The sequence below is a fragment of the Penicillium cataractarum genome, assembly GCF_028827025.1.
Source record: "Penicillium cataractarum strain IBT 29864 chromosome Unknown utg000001l, whole genome shotgun sequence".
Classification (NCBI taxonomy): Eukaryota; Fungi; Ascomycota; class Eurotiomycetes; order Eurotiales; family Aspergillaceae; genus Penicillium; species Penicillium cataractarum.
Genome location: NW_026622737.1, coordinates 4,244,454 through 4,260,644, shown reverse-complemented (window position 1 = coordinate 4,260,644; position 16,191 = coordinate 4,244,454). Strand labels below are relative to the sequence as shown.

General features: G+C 49.5%; 5 protein-coding genes across 5 annotated transcripts; 3 read left to right on the top strand and 2 right to left on the bottom strand.

Moving 5' to 3' along the window:
• Positions 1–438: 438 nt before the first annotated feature.
• On the bottom strand, positions 439–2,500 carry N7496_001477 (uncharacterized protein; the record flags this gene model as incomplete). The annotated part of the gene is made up of 2 exons (XM_056694408.1): positions 439–1,433; positions 1,492–2,500. 2 exons carry the CDS (start codon positions 2,498–2,500, stop codon positions 439–441), a joined length of 2,004 nt encoding a protein of 667 aa, XP_056561137.1.
• Positions 2,501–5,127: 2,627 nt separating this feature from the next.
• On the bottom strand, positions 5,128–6,672 carry N7496_001476 (uncharacterized protein; the record flags this gene model as incomplete). Its single annotated transcript, XM_056694407.1, has 3 exons — positions 5,128–5,516; positions 5,577–6,183; positions 6,262–6,672. 3 exons carry the CDS (start codon positions 6,670–6,672, stop codon positions 5,128–5,130), a joined length of 1,407 nt encoding a protein of 468 aa, XP_056561136.1.
• Positions 6,673–8,983: 2,311 nt separating this feature from the next.
• On the top strand, positions 8,984–10,115 carry N7496_001475 (putative alkaline lipase; the record flags this gene model as incomplete). Its single annotated transcript, XM_056694406.1, has 6 exons — positions 8,984–9,074; positions 9,132–9,259; positions 9,310–9,373; positions 9,428–9,798; positions 9,857–9,901; positions 9,969–10,115. 6 exons carry the CDS (start codon positions 8,984–8,986, stop codon positions 10,113–10,115), a joined length of 846 nt encoding a protein of 281 aa, XP_056561135.1.
• Positions 10,116–11,195: 1,080 nt separating this feature from the next.
• Positions 11,196–12,026, top strand: N7496_001474 (BTB/POZ domain-containing protein; the record flags this gene model as incomplete). The annotated part of the gene is made up of 3 exons (XM_056694405.1): positions 11,196–11,326; positions 11,379–11,873; positions 11,999–12,026. The coding sequence occupies 3 exons, from the start codon at positions 11,196–11,198 to the stop codon at positions 12,024–12,026; spliced, it is 654 nt and encodes a 217-aa protein (XP_056561134.1).
• A 1,998-nt stretch (positions 12,027–14,024) lies between these two features.
• Positions 14,025–15,822, top strand: N7496_001473 (uncharacterized protein; the record flags this gene model as incomplete). Its single annotated transcript, XM_056694404.1, has 2 exons — positions 14,025–14,293; positions 14,490–15,822. 2 exons carry the CDS (start codon positions 14,025–14,027, stop codon positions 15,820–15,822), a joined length of 1,602 nt encoding a protein of 533 aa, XP_056561133.1.
• Between the last annotated feature and the right edge of the window lie 369 nt (positions 15,823–16,191).

Sequence of the window (16,191 nt, the reverse complement as noted above, 5' to 3'; positions counted from 1 at the left end):
CGAAAACACAAGAAATCGATCAACTTTTGAGCTCGTGAGCCATCATCCATCGATCTTCTTTTTGGGTAAACAACATAGAATGTGCGAGGGGAGGTGCAATGAATCTGCCTCCAGTTTATTCTTTGAGATACAAAAAACGAGAAGGGCAAGATTGATCTTGTCTATAAACCGGAGACGCGGGCTACATGCCGCCTCGGTGTGAAAAGAAAGACCTCTTCTGAGTGTCTAATCTAGACACGAAGAAAAACATCGACTGTCTCCTTGGGCCAAGTCTGCCAGCGACTCGAAACATATTTAACAGCGTCCGTGTGTATCATGCGATCTTGGGAGGAACAAAATCCAAACTTCGTCGAAATCGTTAAGGGAGGAGCTGGGGGGTCAGCCAGCCGAGGGCACTTGTACAAGACTGAACAAGCGGGGAGGTGGTGCGAGGGGTGCTCAGAATGGGAGCTGGGTGCGGCGGTGGGCATCCATAAGCTTGCGCCGCACAGCCTCACCACCTGCATAGCCACTGGCCTTGCGCTTCCGGACTGGAGTGCGCACGTCTTGATGCTTGGCGTGTCGGAAGACACTGGCAGGACGCGAGGGGGAGTTGGCGGGCATGAACTCGCGGTGTTGAGGAAGGCGGAGGAGTGCCTGGTACCGATTGTGGTTACGACGGAAGGCCGTGACGATACCCTTGTCCAGATGGTTCAGGAAGCGCTCTGCGTTATTATCCTGCTGGGACACCGAGTTGCGAGTAGGTGTAGGAGTACCCATGGGCTGCATAGATGAGGTCGCCATGGGAGAAATGAGAGCCTCATCGTCGAAACCATTGAAGGCGTCGTTATCCTGGTCATTGTCTTCCTCGTCGGAGGATCCATTGCCAAAGTCGATAAAGTCATCCACATTGAGAGCAGCCTCGGGATCGTCCTCGTCATCATCCTCGAAAGAGCTATCAATGGTGAAGTCTTGAGAGGGGTAGAAAGCCTCGGGAGGACCCATGACCTGGCCACCCGGCGTCAAATCGTTGCCGAGGGCGGTCATCATCAGATTGGCACTAGAGGCCAGCATGGGACTGAAATCAGTCTGGTTCGGAGATGCAAGGGCATCGGTATCGCTCTCATCAATCAATTGCAGGGTGGTCTGACGAGGGCTGTTGTTGGCAGTTCCGGGCATACTGTTGGCAGCAGAGTCCAGCCAGTCATGACGAGAAGAGGCATATGCGGGAATGATAACGAGGTGCTTGCCAGTGCAGTCAACCAATGCAACAGGCTTGTTTGGATCGGCCACGAAAGTTCCCATGATTGGGCCTCGGCGGCGAGGGACAGTGTCCGCCTTGTCCTCACCGGGGGCGACCAAAGAGTCGGTAGAGTCTCGGCGAAGAAGAGAACGCGGGTGGGTAATGGTAGCAGGGGGAGGCAGGTCTTCATCTGTGGTATCACCATCATCGGCTTAAAAGGGTTCGTCAGCAAATTAGTACAGTACAATGCGAATGGACAGCCAGCATACTCTCATAACCACTGAGGCTGCCCTCGGACGTCCCCTCGGATTCAACGTGGTAAATGTTTCCGTGGCCGTAATCAGCGTCGCCATACATCTCCTCGGACTTTTGACGGTGGCTGCGGTAGTATTCGTTGTTGTCGTTTTCGATCATGCGACGCAGTTGTGGGTCCAAGGCATCTTGCTGGAGGAAATCGCTAGGAATCTCATCATCCGAGTGAGAGTCACTATCGGAAGATGAGTCCGACCGCTCCTCAAAGTGGACCCGACGAGCCACGGGAGTTTCCACGGCCTCACTGGCCATATCGGTCTCGCCAAAAGTCTCCATAGCGCTGTAAAGCTGCTCTTCATCAAAGAAGGATGCAGCGGGTAGGAGCATAGAGTCGCCAAACATCTCAGTGCCAACCCATTGGCTCTCCGAGATTTCCGAAGAGGGCAGGACCCGGTGTTTGTTCTCAGATTCCATGATCATGAGCTCCTCTAACTTTTCCACATCGCCTTCCTCATCGTCTCCATCAGTAATATAGTCTACTGCGGCGTAAACGTCATCCGAGAGCTCGGAATCGCTAAGATCGCTCAGATCGGTAATAAAGTGACTGTCCGAGTCTTCGTCGTCAGAGACCCGTCTTCGTTTGCTTTTGGCAGGCTGGCGCCCCGTCTTCCGGGAAGTGGATGGACGACGACCGTAGGACGGGGCGACGGCACGTGGGCGGTCTTCTTCGTCATCCGCATCATCTTCCGAATCATCCAGGTCGTCACTGAGGCCACTCTCGAGTTCAAGATCGTCAATGGATGAAACGGATGAGACACTTGAGACGGAAGACGTTGACGCCCGTCGTTTCCGGCCAGACGAGTTCTGTCCGCCCATGCGCCCGTTACTCTGCTTTTTGTTCTGGTTCGCCGTCTGAGGGGACAAGTCGAGTTGTCGCAGGATGTTGGCATCCGGGGTCGAGGGACGGACGGTTTTGGAGGAACCCTTAGGGGCCTTCTTAGAGGCATAGGGGTTTGATTGAGGCATTATGGTGGGTATTTTGTAGGTTGTTTTGAAGATATTTGAGGGTTTTGTGTCGTAGGGGATGAAATGATATCAAGTCTTTTTTAGGGTCGAGTAAGAAGTTGTAGGACGAGAAGTCGGGTTTATCTTCGTAATGTTCCACAGGAATAGGCAAGTAGCGTCGGAGAGATATAAGGAAGATTGGAGGAGAGTTCGCTTGAGGAAGGATGGAGAAGAGGTATCGAAGGAGGTCGAGGGAGGTCGGATGAGAGAGGGGGAGAAGACTTGGAATATCGTAACCACGCAAGCACCTGCAGTCCGTGGCGGACGCTGAAAGTGCTCCTTCTGGGACTGTACTGGGGGGCAATTCCGACGCTTCACAGCGGGCGTCGAAAGAGGGAAACAAATATCGTCAAGTGGGAATTGAAGATCGGAGCTGCTGGACTGGGGAGCCGGCGAGAACAGGCTCCCCAGCGGGGCGATTTACAGCTCAGCGAAAGCCATTTGGCAGGAATTCTCGACGATATTTTGTGGGTGACAGTTGTAAAGGGGTTAGTGGATTGAGTGGGATAATGAGCCGAGGAGCGAAGTCGTTGAGATGGTGGTGGGGGAAGAAGAAGAAAGAAGGGGGGGAAAGAAAAAGAAGGGAAGGGGAGGGATTCGAAGCCAAAAGTAAAGACGATTTTTCCCGCCCGCAAAGTGGAGCTGGGGGGACGGCCGAGGCTCCGCTTTGATTGGGCGGGGAGTGAACTCGCCCAATCTCCATTCGCTGGCTTCACTTCACCGCATCTTTCGCGCCAATCGCAGCGCGGCAAATCTGCAGTTCTCTCTCGATGATGATGATGATGCTACTGATGGCTACATTCTACTTGGCTGGGAATGAAGGAGAAAATGGCTGGTGACTCAACGAAATCTAAGATGCTGACCTATGTATTCGGATTAGGTCAATGATTAGAAAAGGACAAGGATTAGGAGTGCTTCAATTATGGGAGGGAAAAAATTCAAAATAAAAAAAAATTCCAAACTTGATGACGGAGTTGACAAAAGAGGGGGGGGGGGCAGAAAAAAAAAGTCATCAGCTCCAAAGAACAAGCGCAGCGCTTCGGATATATCCAGCGGGTCCTGCCACCGGAAGAAGAAACCATTCATACTCGCATATCATTAATACGGATGACTCGACAAGGATTTGTTATGATCCTTCCTCTCCAAGGATGAGGCAAAAGAGGGCTTACTTCTTTCCTCGCGCTAGTACAAACACTAACTAGTGAACTGCTGTACATACGATGTCAGCCCCCCTCCCGCTAGGTGCAGCACTTGACCCGTGCAGACTTATGATTCATCGCCTGATCAGACCTGATTTGATGCGGAAACTGGGAGAGAATGAATCATATTGTTTGATGACTCGACCGTTCCCGAACATGGTTGGACATGGTCAGATATGATTAAGCTAGCTATTCGGTTCCTTCCTATTGGTTGGATCCATTCATCGTGTTGCTTTTTCGGTGGCAACTCGGGATTCTCCATTCCGGCCCAATTTGGCGGGTCCTTTGCGACTTGGGAAAGCTCTGCAGTAATAGTTTTGCGCAATAATAGTATGATAATATAGAAGTACTCCTGATATCTACCGTTTACTCTAAAGAGGCGGTAAGCAAGGGTGGACAACATGGCAGACGCGGCAACCTGCATGAGATAGATCGCCTGTACTCTCTGTCCCCGTCACATATTGGGCCGCTGGACATCACTGATCCCCCAGGATCGTGATCGCAACGCGGGAATGGACTCCCAACCGTACGCAAGGGGCAATAGTGCATATTCCTTGGAGTCGGTGCCACTTCTGCTTTTTCCAATCCTCTCGTGGTCTCCTGCAAGATCATCTTCGCCCCGCAGTGGCTGGGGTGGATATGAAAATTCTCCCAGGCGCCAATAATCAAGCTCCACTATGAGAAAATCCTCACAGCGCTAGCCTATTTTTAAGTCGGCGCTTCGGAGAACGGCCTTGCCCGTTGGAACTTGCAAGTGATACCGTAGCGTGCTTTTTTTTTCCTTCTTCCGTGGAAGCGCCACCGTGTTCATTATCTGTCGAGCCGGAAGTTTGTCCTGTATGGAGTCAATTATTCTGAATGCGGTAAAGCTCAGGGATCCATCACCGGCCGAGGTTCGAGAAAATTCGTTTCGATGGAGCTCCCGGCGGATGAGGAGGTAACTCCACCTTGCAGACCAGAACATTCTGTTTACACTTCTCCACATAAGGGATAATGAGCAGATCCGCTGGAGGTCGGCTTGAAAACGTGGCATTAACTACAGTACTCCTGGATAAATGTATTGGAGAATGTCGACTCTAGCATGTTCGGTACTAGAGTCTGCTGTCCACGGGCATACGATCAAGGAAGTTCCTAGGATGCACAACATAGTGGAGATACTATACAAATCCACTATGTCTACGGAGTAGTGGGAACTGACTGGTCAAATTATAAACTGCATAAACTATTCCCTTAAGTATCTTCAAAACAGCAGAACTCTTTGTACCATAAATCCCATAAATCGTCATCGTCCTGTACTTTCTGTCGTATATTGAAGCCATTGTATCCTTTCTAACAGATCCCCTTGCTAACAACAGACCTGGGTGAATTGATGTATCTACTTTGCCGGTTCTAGGTCCCGGGATAAGGCGCGATATTGCTCGGAGTTGGCTCAGGCTTGGATCGAGTCCAAATAGCCAGACGGGACTTTGACCGTGTCGGAACCGCAGCTGGGCGAGGGGCTTCATCGGTTACCCTCTGAGTCTCCAGCTCGGGTTCTGAGGCTGCCGCAACGTCGGCCGCCGAAGCTCTGGCCTCTTCCACTCTCCTCACACCCTCACGGACTTCCTCAGCCGAAGCACCCTGGGGTGCGGTGGTTGTCAACGTCTCAGTCGGCCGGATCTGGCCATCGGGGTTCTCCTTATTCAACTTCTTAATTTCTTCCTCGGTAACCAGGCGCTCGTTCTCGAGACGAACTTCACGGCCACGTTTGTGGCAGTACCAAAGGACGAAAAGCAGAACTAGATATCAATCAGCCTCAACATTCGAATGTGAGCAGCTCCCCGCTCATGGCTACTTACTGAATAGTGCCAGCGACCAGAGGACATTCATGCCCAGCACAGCTGGGAAACGAGCCCGCAGGAATTGCATGATGGACCGTAGCATGCCAACGATCGCGGCGGGCTTGGAAACAAGTTCCTTGAGGCTTGGAACATTGAGGCCCGCCTTTTCAGCGACTGCAGCTGCTTTGCCCACATTCTCCATATTAATTCCACTCCGACCGGCCCGTTCACTGGCGACAGCGAGCATCTCCGGAGCCAGTGACTCGGTCCATTTTTCTGGAAGTTTCTCAATGAGTTTCTGCATGAAACCGGGTAGCTTCGTGTATGTATCTTGTAGTTGCCGGTTGCCGTTCGTCAACAACATTTCCAGGTCATGGTAGGCTGTTGGAACGCCGTTTATCAGATCTTTGAAGATCAGCTTGAACTTGCGGAGCAGCTCCTGAGTTTCCTCGCTGACTGAGAAGACCCGGTTGTTATCCGCAGCTAGGTTCAAGCGTTCCAGGATATCAGACATATCTTCCTGGTCCTTTCGCGCTTCGTCTCCATTGTCTGTTGCAGCTGTTGTGGTGGAGGGGGGAGCGTTCGTATCGGTTTTCGATTTGTCTGTGGATTCCGACTCCTTGTTCTGTAGAGAAAATGGTGACATCAGTATCGAGGGGCCTTGTAAGCTAGAACGAGCGTCCTCGAAGCGTGGGACACGTACCTTCTTTGTATCCGCAGGCTTCTTCCAGAACATCGTGCTCCATCGTTTCTTCTTTTCCGGTACGAAGGCATCTTGCGGTTTAGCCGGTTCGGACTTGGTTCTAGCATCTTCAGGCTGCTCTCGTGCCTTTCTTTCTTCCTCGCCAAGCTCCTTCCCGAACTCCTCCACCGGCGAGGAAGGCAGTGGGACATCTAGAGCACCCTCATCGACAATAGGCTTCTGAGAGCTCTCTGCTAGACCTTCCAAGGTCTGGGCATCGTTCTGGGCAGATAAATCTGGCCTGTGCTCTGGATCGGACGTGAGCTGTTGTAGGAAGGCTTCGTCCTCCGGAGTTAGGACGGGTTTCGGAGGGTTCACGATATGCGACGACCGTCGCCGGTTTTTGATCTGATTAAAGTATTGCATCGCCATCAAAAGTGTGTTTGTATGAAGTTCTGGCAACTCGGGCGAAAGAGGGAGGTTGAAAGAAGAAATAAATTATTGAAAAGCAATAGCGCGTAGTCGAGGCAGGGGGTTTGCACGGGCACCTGATTGACAGATCACCTGGTGTGGCGGCTAAAGATGCAGAAAACCCAAGTCCAAACTCCAGACTATTGACAGTGGCGTCTTGGCCGATCGGGAGTCCTGGACGACGGATGTAAAATTGTTGGATGTTTCTTAGCTCAATCGTGTTCCTGGAAGGCGATGATATCACCGGTGGCTGGCGTGCGGGACAAACCCCACAACCTCCCCATCGCACCGCCACATGTTCGTTCTGCACCGCCACGTGAGGGTCCAAGTAAGCTTTCTGTCATGTGGCGGTGTCAATCATGAGGGTAAGGTTGGGTGGGTAACCTGGTGAATACAGGGAAGAGATACAGGACTATTGGGTTAAAATAAAACATGGAGTGGGTTGGCATCTAATATTGTCATTTTGCACTCTTTTGTCAGTTAGGGTAGGATATCATGAAAATTGACCTCAACCTGGTCTGGGGATATATAGCTACATGCTCCTCGTGTACCACAGAACTTCTTTTGGAGGATTCGCATGACCGGAGGAGCTTGCAAATCATATGACTCAGAGGAAACAAAAATTGCATCACATAGATCCAATCTATTAGAAAAATCTAGTACCAAGGCGCCAGGGGCTACAGGGCTGTACTTTGAAAACATGACCGCCGGCCCCGCGTGGACGATGTATTTCACATTAGTCCAACCCCAATTACATGATGTAGGAGCAATTTGCTAGATGAATATGGAGGTAGTCAGTATACCAAGTTCCTTGAAGAGAGTCCTCTCCCATGATGGGTGGAAAAATCATATACTATAGATTGAGTTACACCATGCCGAATTCAAGACATTTACGTTTCGGAGTAGTTTCCGTTGACAAAAAGCCGGGAGGCAGCTAGGCTTCAACCTCGGTCTCAAATGCCGAACCTCATGTGCCGACTTGGCATCAGCCTTTTTTCGGCCCTGTAAGCTTTGAATCAATACCCCTGCACTCGGGACTTCAGTTGGACCCCACATTCTGTCCGATCAAATACATAGAACTTGCAGATACGAGTTTCACTAGTATCATGCGCAAAGCCTTGTGACCTCATCTATTGGTATCAATCTCCGATAATGGTAGGGTTCGTAGCATCTTTGATGATGGCGCTAGAGAAGACTTGAATCGAGACAGGGCACAGATGATCGATCATCTCCGAGCTATTTTCGTGAAGCGGGGTTTCAATATGCGATACGACCTTATATTCTCAAATTAGTGCGACAAGCCAAATCAGATCCCGACACTAACAAACGAAATCTACAACGCGGCATTTCTCTAAATGAAAGAGAATATAGTCGGTATATCCTCGGCGAACTTTGACCATGAAACCCCCAGCTGTGAGATTCATCGAACCCAAGCCACTAGTCAGTAGTTTAGAGAGCAAGCAACCACCAGTGTTAAATTCAAAAAGGACCTCTCTAGCCATAGCCCATAGATTCAGAATTAAAGGTCTTTTGTGGCCTGGAAGATCTTGTTATACTAGAACCGACGTAGAGTTAGAGCCGTTCCTGCGACGGGACTACTCGGACCGATTCATCTACAATTCTGTTTTCTAGACCACTCGAGGGCTTCTTTAGGTTCATGCGCTGCAATTACAGGAAATTGTCACTAGCCTTGTTAGGATATTCTTCGGACGACCAAGTCCTTCGTTATTTTGATCAGGGCCGAGGATCCATTCTCCAATTCCATTCCCTGACTATGATCATTCTCCAAAGTTTCATGGCGAGACAACCACGATGTGCCAATAAAGTCGCGACTCGAGATTAGCCTGAGCGGGGCACGATGCAAACAAGGCACTGAAAGTCAATTTTACTTCCTCGGCTCGCTGGACCCTCTCTGTTTCTGCATCGGATGATTGGGTCGAGTCTGTTTTCCCCGCCTTTGAAAATCCGGGGGAACCCCAGGTTGGAGGTATCTCCGAAAGTCTATATGGATCAGATTGCTTAATCCTGGTAGAGCTCACTTTTTTCATACCAATGGCGCCGACAAAATATCGTGGGTAAGTGCCAGAATGTACTCGGCACTCAATACTTTGTATATGGGTATCCCTTGATGGAGAAGGGAGCAAAATGTATATAAATGAGAAGCGATCCATCTTGCTGTGTATCAAGACAAGAATCAGGATCAGTTTGTGCTTCTTGAGTTTGGAATATCTCCTCTATTGAAAAGTTCTACCTCTTCTATTCTTTGTTCAACATGTTTTCTAACAGCCTCTCTTTCCTCGCCATCATTGCATTGGCCTCCCAGGTCAATGCAGCCCCGACACTTGAGAAGCGAGCTACATCCGGTCTGTAAATACGGCTCGAGTGATTGTAAGGACAAAATCTTACTCAAATATATGCAGATCCATCCGCTTTCACTTCGCTTCAGCGAGCTGCCAAGCTGTCATCTGCCGCATACACCGGCTGTCTGGGAACTGCCTTCGATGTGACCATCACCAAGCAGATCTACAACGCTCTTACCGATACTCAGGTGAGTATATGTTCAAAAATTTGCGAAAGGTGCGAAATTAACCAGTCCAGGGCTACATTGGATACTCTTCGACGCAAAAGAAGATTTCTGTCGTTATGAGAGGCTCAACTACTGGTTAGTAATAAGGTCTTGCTTCTATTGATGGTCACAAAGACTAAGAACTTTCAGTCACCGATATCCTCAACGATGTTGATACTACCTTGGTCACTCCCTCTCTGTCGGGAGTGACATTTCCTTCTGGAGTTCAGATCATGAATGGTGTCTATAGCCCATGGGCTTCTGTACACGATGACGTGATTACTGAAGTGAAATCTCTCGTGGCGAAGTATCCGGACTATACACTGGAATCGACTGGCCATTCACTTGGTGGTGCACTTACCTACGTCTCCTATGTGGCTCTCGCTCAGAACTTCCCTGGAATCTCAATCACCAGCAATGCATTGGCTGCATTCCCAATCGGAAACGCTGCTTGGGCAAGCTTTGGTAGTGCTCAGAACGGTACCTTGAACCGAGGCAACAACATTGCCGATGGAGTTCCGGTAAGTCCGTAATCGGGTTGAAATGACCTTATCATATTGTCTAACAAAGCCTCTCTAGAACATGTATATCCAGTCGCCATATAAATTCCAGCACTATGGAGTTGTAAGTAACTTGCACTGCTAAATCTACCCATTACTAGTCTAATTGCTGATGTCTTTTCATACTATAGGAGTACTACAGTTCGGGTACTTCCGCGACGTGTGTACAGTGTTCCGGTGAGCGCGATACTTCATGCTCTGCTGGAAATGGTCAGTACGGTGTCACTATTGGGCACTTCCAAAGCTTTGGAATCACCCTGGGCTCAGCTGGATGTTGATCTTGACGTGGACCTGGATGATAAAGTGCTTCGTGCCCGTGCTTGATTGAACGAGTCGGCACCTAGCCCGGAGTCGTTGTTCAGGCAGAGTACTTTTCTCGCGGGCGAGGAATTACTATGCTAGGGACTCGTCAGCTTGAGATTGGAGGCTTGGCCATTCAACATGACCCACAGCCTGTGTTCATGTATTGATTTACAAGCTATGTACTCACCGAAGCGTTATCAGAATGTCGACATTGACCAAACTCTCCTTATTGATTCCGTAACGCCCTAGGCAGTAGCATCGGATATGTACTTCCATCTATACTTCTTAGATAAGACTAGGCGACCGTGCATTTCTCCACGCCGATCGCCGACTCGCCCCGCCAATCCGGTGCCAGCTGTTAGCGCCACCATCCGAACGCCAGTCACCAACGAGGCTAGGCAGATCCCAGTCATCCAGGCCTGGTCTGTATCTGGCCTGCATTGGCCTACACTGGCTTGCACCGGCCTGCGCCCGGGTGACAAGGGCACCTGCAGTTGATATCACCTGACCCCGTATCTTAAATAGCGCCGTGACCCCCTCCTCCTGCCGTTCTTCTTCTTACGCCTGCCAGAGTCGACAAATCCGCGCCCGTGAGTCTTCCAAGGACTCTCGAATGCTAAGCCATCATCCCGAATCTCTTTCAACCCGTCTCTTGATGACACGGGAAGACTGTTTCGGACGAAGGCTTCCAGACTCCGACCCTCACATGCTCGTGTGATCTGCAGCGTCAACTATTCCTTCTTTTTGACCAACTCGTATCGCTCCTTCTGATCGTTCAGGATTCCTCCGACACTTCGTAGTTATTCGAATCGAACACATACCGTTATACCCACGATGTTCAAACGTTCCTTTTCGTCGAAGAACCGGGCAGGGAAGACCGTCAAGCCTTCCAAGAAGAAATACGACGAGCAAGCGAAAGACAAGATGCAGGAGAGTATGGACAAAGGCGAAACCTCGTCCGCGGGAAGGTGGTAAATTTCGAATAGTAGAGTGTTCTATCAAGTCAAGACTAATGAAAGCTTCATTGTAGCCCTCTTACCAGCCCCATCATCACCATGGTGGTAGGCCAGGATCAGCGTCTTTTCGCCGCTCACGAGGATGTCTTGTCCGTCTCGCCGTACTTTCGCTCGGCTTTGAAGGAAAAATTCTTGGAAGACGGTTCAAAGCAACTTGCTTTACCTGACGAGTGAGTGCCAACTTTGATATATTGATATGAACCAAACTTATGAACTGAATAGGGAGCCTGAAATCCTGTCTTGCGTTCTGGAGTTTTTATACAAGGGCGACTACTACCCACGCTTGCTGCATGGCAAGCGTCGAGACTCTTGGCACCTCGAGAATGCACAGGATACCAGCAACAACGGAGGCCGCGGGTCGAGCGAGGCAACGTTCTTCCACCCTGGTGTAGGAGACGTTGTGCTCCGGGACACGGTCGTGTACTGCGTTGCTGAGAAGTACGGCCTGGAAGACCTGAAGCGCCTTGCTCTCCGAAAGCAGGGCCTTCAGATGGGGATTCCAGCCGACGTGATCTTGCGATCTGCTCGGTATGCGTATGACAACACACCGGACTCGGAGTCTCGACTGCGCGCTCACTACCTGGCTCTCATCATCCGTACTCGCAGGACTTTTAAGAGAAGTGGAACCATGCAGATGGAAATGGAGATGGGTGGCAAGATGTTTTTTGATCTGTTCGTGGCAATGTGCAACCACATGGACGACCTCGTGGAGATCCGGTAGGATCCTTCTGTTCCCGTCTTCTCGTTTTTGCCTTTTGGGTCTGTTCGTCTTTTGGTCATTTTATCCCCCTATCAGTATTTGCAAACTTGGCTCATGGATGCTTACTATTATCATTTTTTAGCCCCAAGCGGAACCGTGGGTTGTTCTAGTCGGTCATTTCATCGCCTGTATTTTTGTCTCAGTTCAAGCGACTTCGATTTCGAAATTGATTACGGGCTGCATGCTGATTTCAACCAGAATGGCTTTTATCTGACTGCGATTTTTGATATTTGAACCAGTTCATGATTCTGCCTTGACGGCAAAATCGACTTCTTCGCTTCTATCGAGGTTGGCCGCCATTTGATGGTTTGAATGAACCACCCCCCTAGTCATTTTTAATTGATGCTCCCCGGCGCATGGTGACTTGTATTGATTGATACGCTCATCCGTTGATTTGATTTGTCGAGTCCCAACAGCATATCCACTGACTGACTGCATGCGTTTTTCGTCTGCGTTCTGCGCTTTTGTTTAATTTGTCGACATTATGTCTCCACTCCTTGAGTGCACCGTGACTGGTCACCGTGTGTTGCTTTTGGGCTACACGCCCATATGATGATTGAGAAATAGGAAAATGAGAAATACGGCCGCCTCAAACTTTTGTTTCGTAATGCTTGTAGAAGTCCGCAACGTTCGTATCTCATCTCGCAAACCAGATGCCCGAAATTTTGGCTCAGACCTAGGCCACATATCTTTAACGAGACTTGCGTGACACAATCGGAGTTCTCTTGAAAGTGCTATTCTCAGAGAGATAGATAACTAAGGAGTTTGGGCCTATATGATCTGTAGACTTGTGTGTATATGCGTTAGAACTTGTATGTTTGCCGATGATCCATGGTCTGGATATAAGAATCACCTCGAGGTCAATAGAAGTGAAGTATCCTTACCTTTGACCTGTTATCTCAGCGTTGCTACCCCTAGCATCACCCTCTGTCAACCGGGCTGCCATTCTTTGTCTCATTGCCTATTATTATCGTGGCAATTCTCTCCTTACTCAGTCCTAGGATCCTCCGATAATCCAACGTTAGCATATGCTACTATTTGGCGCACCGAAATACCCAGAGCATTCGACGGGAATCATCCTTCGATGATCAATACAAACCGCATAATCGATGTATGTAATTTCCATTTGTCTCTATTCACTATTTCTTCGTCTCGTGTTGTTTCCCTACGTAGAACTCCTTGATCCGACCGAAGCGTGGGTAAGTCAGGGCTCTATGAACGTTTGCCCAATCTTTCCTGACATCGTTACGCCATCGTGGCTGTGAGCTCCGTCCAGCTCTTTCACACTACACCTAACTCATCAATTTACCTCTGCCGAATTGTGTGTCCGTCACCATTGCACTTTTTATCATCTCTGGGCAGCCGGCATCAATTCCCGCCCTTTCTCTTTCCTGCATCTCACTCTTCCTATATCCACGTACTTTCTGATACCCTTCCTATGTCAAGACTTTATTAACATTTTCATCACAAGGTACCTCATCATTAACCTATACCGCTCGCCTCCATTATTGATACCTCTCCGTGAACCGAGCTCTTTCTCATCTATCAGATCAGAATCTCGTTTCTTCTATTTGCTCGCAAGTCTCCTTCTTCTTCACCTCTGTTTCTCCCCTATCCCGATAGCTCTCTCTGAACAGTATTCAGAACGTTCAGAATCACGAGTTAAAAAACGTCTTTTGATTCAAGAAGACGTTACGCGACGATCCTCTTCCCCAATTCTTCCTGCGCTCCTTCCACCTGAAGCTCAAAGCTACCGCAATTCCCTCCACAAAGCTATCTCCAACAAGTATCTACGAACCTCCCTTTTCGATCTCTACACCACATCCTTGATAGCACACTCTAACAAATAATCCGCGTTCTCTGGCTGAAATACTTCGGTATTTCCCGTCTTGGCCAAGGTGAGTCTATCTTCATCTGATCAGGAAAGGCTATATAGGGTGAGGTTGCGATGAAGGACTATATGACCTCCATTGAATATGCTTGGTTTTGCTTCGAGGTCTAACCATCTCCGCATTGCAGGTCAAGTATCGTGCACGCGAATTTCGACCTCTATCCTCCCGAAACAACCTCCTTCTACGATCAATCGAAAGTCACATCCGCCCCGCAAGATGAACACTTACGCCTCTCTGATAACGGGACTGAAACACGTCTCGCCTGCGAAAGACCTCAATCCCGGCTGCCTTTTCATTGTCCGGTACAAGAACAGAGCCCGCAATTACAACACAGACCTCTGGATTGCGGTGCTGCTTCCGGATGACTTCCAGGCTGCGTTTGGCCTCCAAAGGCCGCCCAAAGGGGCGAAGCCAGCATCGGGCGAGTGGACTACAGATCCTGACAAGCGCGTATACCCGGCCTATCTTCCTGGAGTAAATCTATAGTAAGTCAGACCTTCTATCTCACAGTTCCTTCGATACATCATTATGTTACCCTCTCTTGAGACGTCTTTTTGTACCTCTTTTTAAAATGAGTTTCTAGCCCGATACGAACTCGGGCGGAGACTTTATAGCTCGCTCATCTTGAGACACTCGATAACATGATTGGGTTTGAGGCCTCCTTGTTAATCGTTATTCTAGTCGCTGGGTCCACGTTACTGACTTGTTTGTACTCACAAACAAGCCTCCTCACATTTTCGTCCAAACCCCCAGTCGTTATCACAAAAAGGAGCTCAAGGTCTACCGTGACCTACTCGCGATAATCGACAAGGAACCCGGTATAGAATTCTGGAAAAGCATGGCCAAAAAAGAGTCATTGGCGAAGGGCAAGCGCGGCAAAAATGTTGAACTTGTACTCCCTGATGGCTTCGAGGACATACTTGAAGGGATTCCCACCCTTGGCGATGACGATTCGGATAACGATGCCAGCGATGCCAGCGATGCCAGCGATACCAGCGACGCGGAAAATCAACCAGACGTAGCGGAGCTTGAAGGAGAGCCGCCGCGCAAGGTGCTAGCAGTGACTGGCTCATTCTCTTCATCAAAGGGTCTGGCTGGCCCCTCTCGTCAACGTGAGAAGAGTCCGAAATCTCTCACTTTCCCAGGAGAGAAAACCCCATTCCCCAGCTTCCACGTTGGAACGTCTGAATTAGCTGGAGGCTCCCAGTTTGCGCAAACTACCTCAATGTCAACCAAAGCAAGAACCCAGGTCTCAGGGAAGGGTGCGCTGCTTAAGGTGGAGGAAAAGCCCGTCGAGGGTGTCAACAATGCCTTACTCGAGCAGCAAAGCTCGGTCTTCGAACAGACTTGGACTCTAGCGGCCATGATTGAGCATATTCTCCTAGGAAAAGAGAACTCACAGGGACTCCTTGCCGTATTCCGTGACATTTCCACTGTTCAAGAGCCCGAGTCTGGCAAGCTGATATCATTCCTCAAGACTCAAGAATTCACTCCTCATCTACTGAGGACGTCTCTCGCCCGACAAGGAAACTCTGGAGAAGGCGAAGAGTTTGAAATCGGCGACTGCCTCGGGATCCACCGCCAATTCCAGCTTCACGGAGTTACAAACTCTACGGATCTTCACGAGCAGATCGCTCAGCTGGGAAGACTCTATTCCTATGCCCGTCGCCTGAACATGGTTGACCTTGTGGAAAAGATCACGTTCAAATTACAAGCTGCCTGGAATTCTTACCCGGGCCTGTCACAGCTAGAATCTTTGCTGGACGTGACTGCAATGGCATTTAAGGATTCCACCTGCACTGATCACTTCCAGGATTGGCTGGTGAAGTTCATTGCCGATACCCTGGACTTGATCTTCTACCAGTGCCCCCATCGTTACTGGGCGCTTATGAGGGGCCAACCTGATCTCTACAACTCTGTCACCCGAATGCGCTCGGAGCTGAACCGCAAAATCCCAGAGAGACATGCTAATCCCCGAGATCAGATCCGCCAACGCGGCATCGATGATTTCTGAATCAACACGCGCCTATGTCATTTTTGAATTTTCATGCGTTACGTTACAATTCTAGGTGACGGTCGGGTGGGTTAATATGAAGACTACGTGCGTTCTGCAGTCAATTTGGGTTATATCATTCAGCACGCCATATTGTTATTTCCAGCAGACTCGGCGAAAAGCTTCCGCCAACAAGAAATGGTGCTTTCGTTAGCAGGTTTAAGCAACGTTGATTTTGACTATATTCATAGGCGTCGCAGTTCTTGAAATTGACAAAATTGCATCTTCCATTCCGTTGGCCGACATTTTGTATCTTAGAATCTCTTTAACTTCGTCTCATCGCCGAGAGGAGAGAGTAGTATCTCCAATTGGCTGCATTCGCATCTTTCC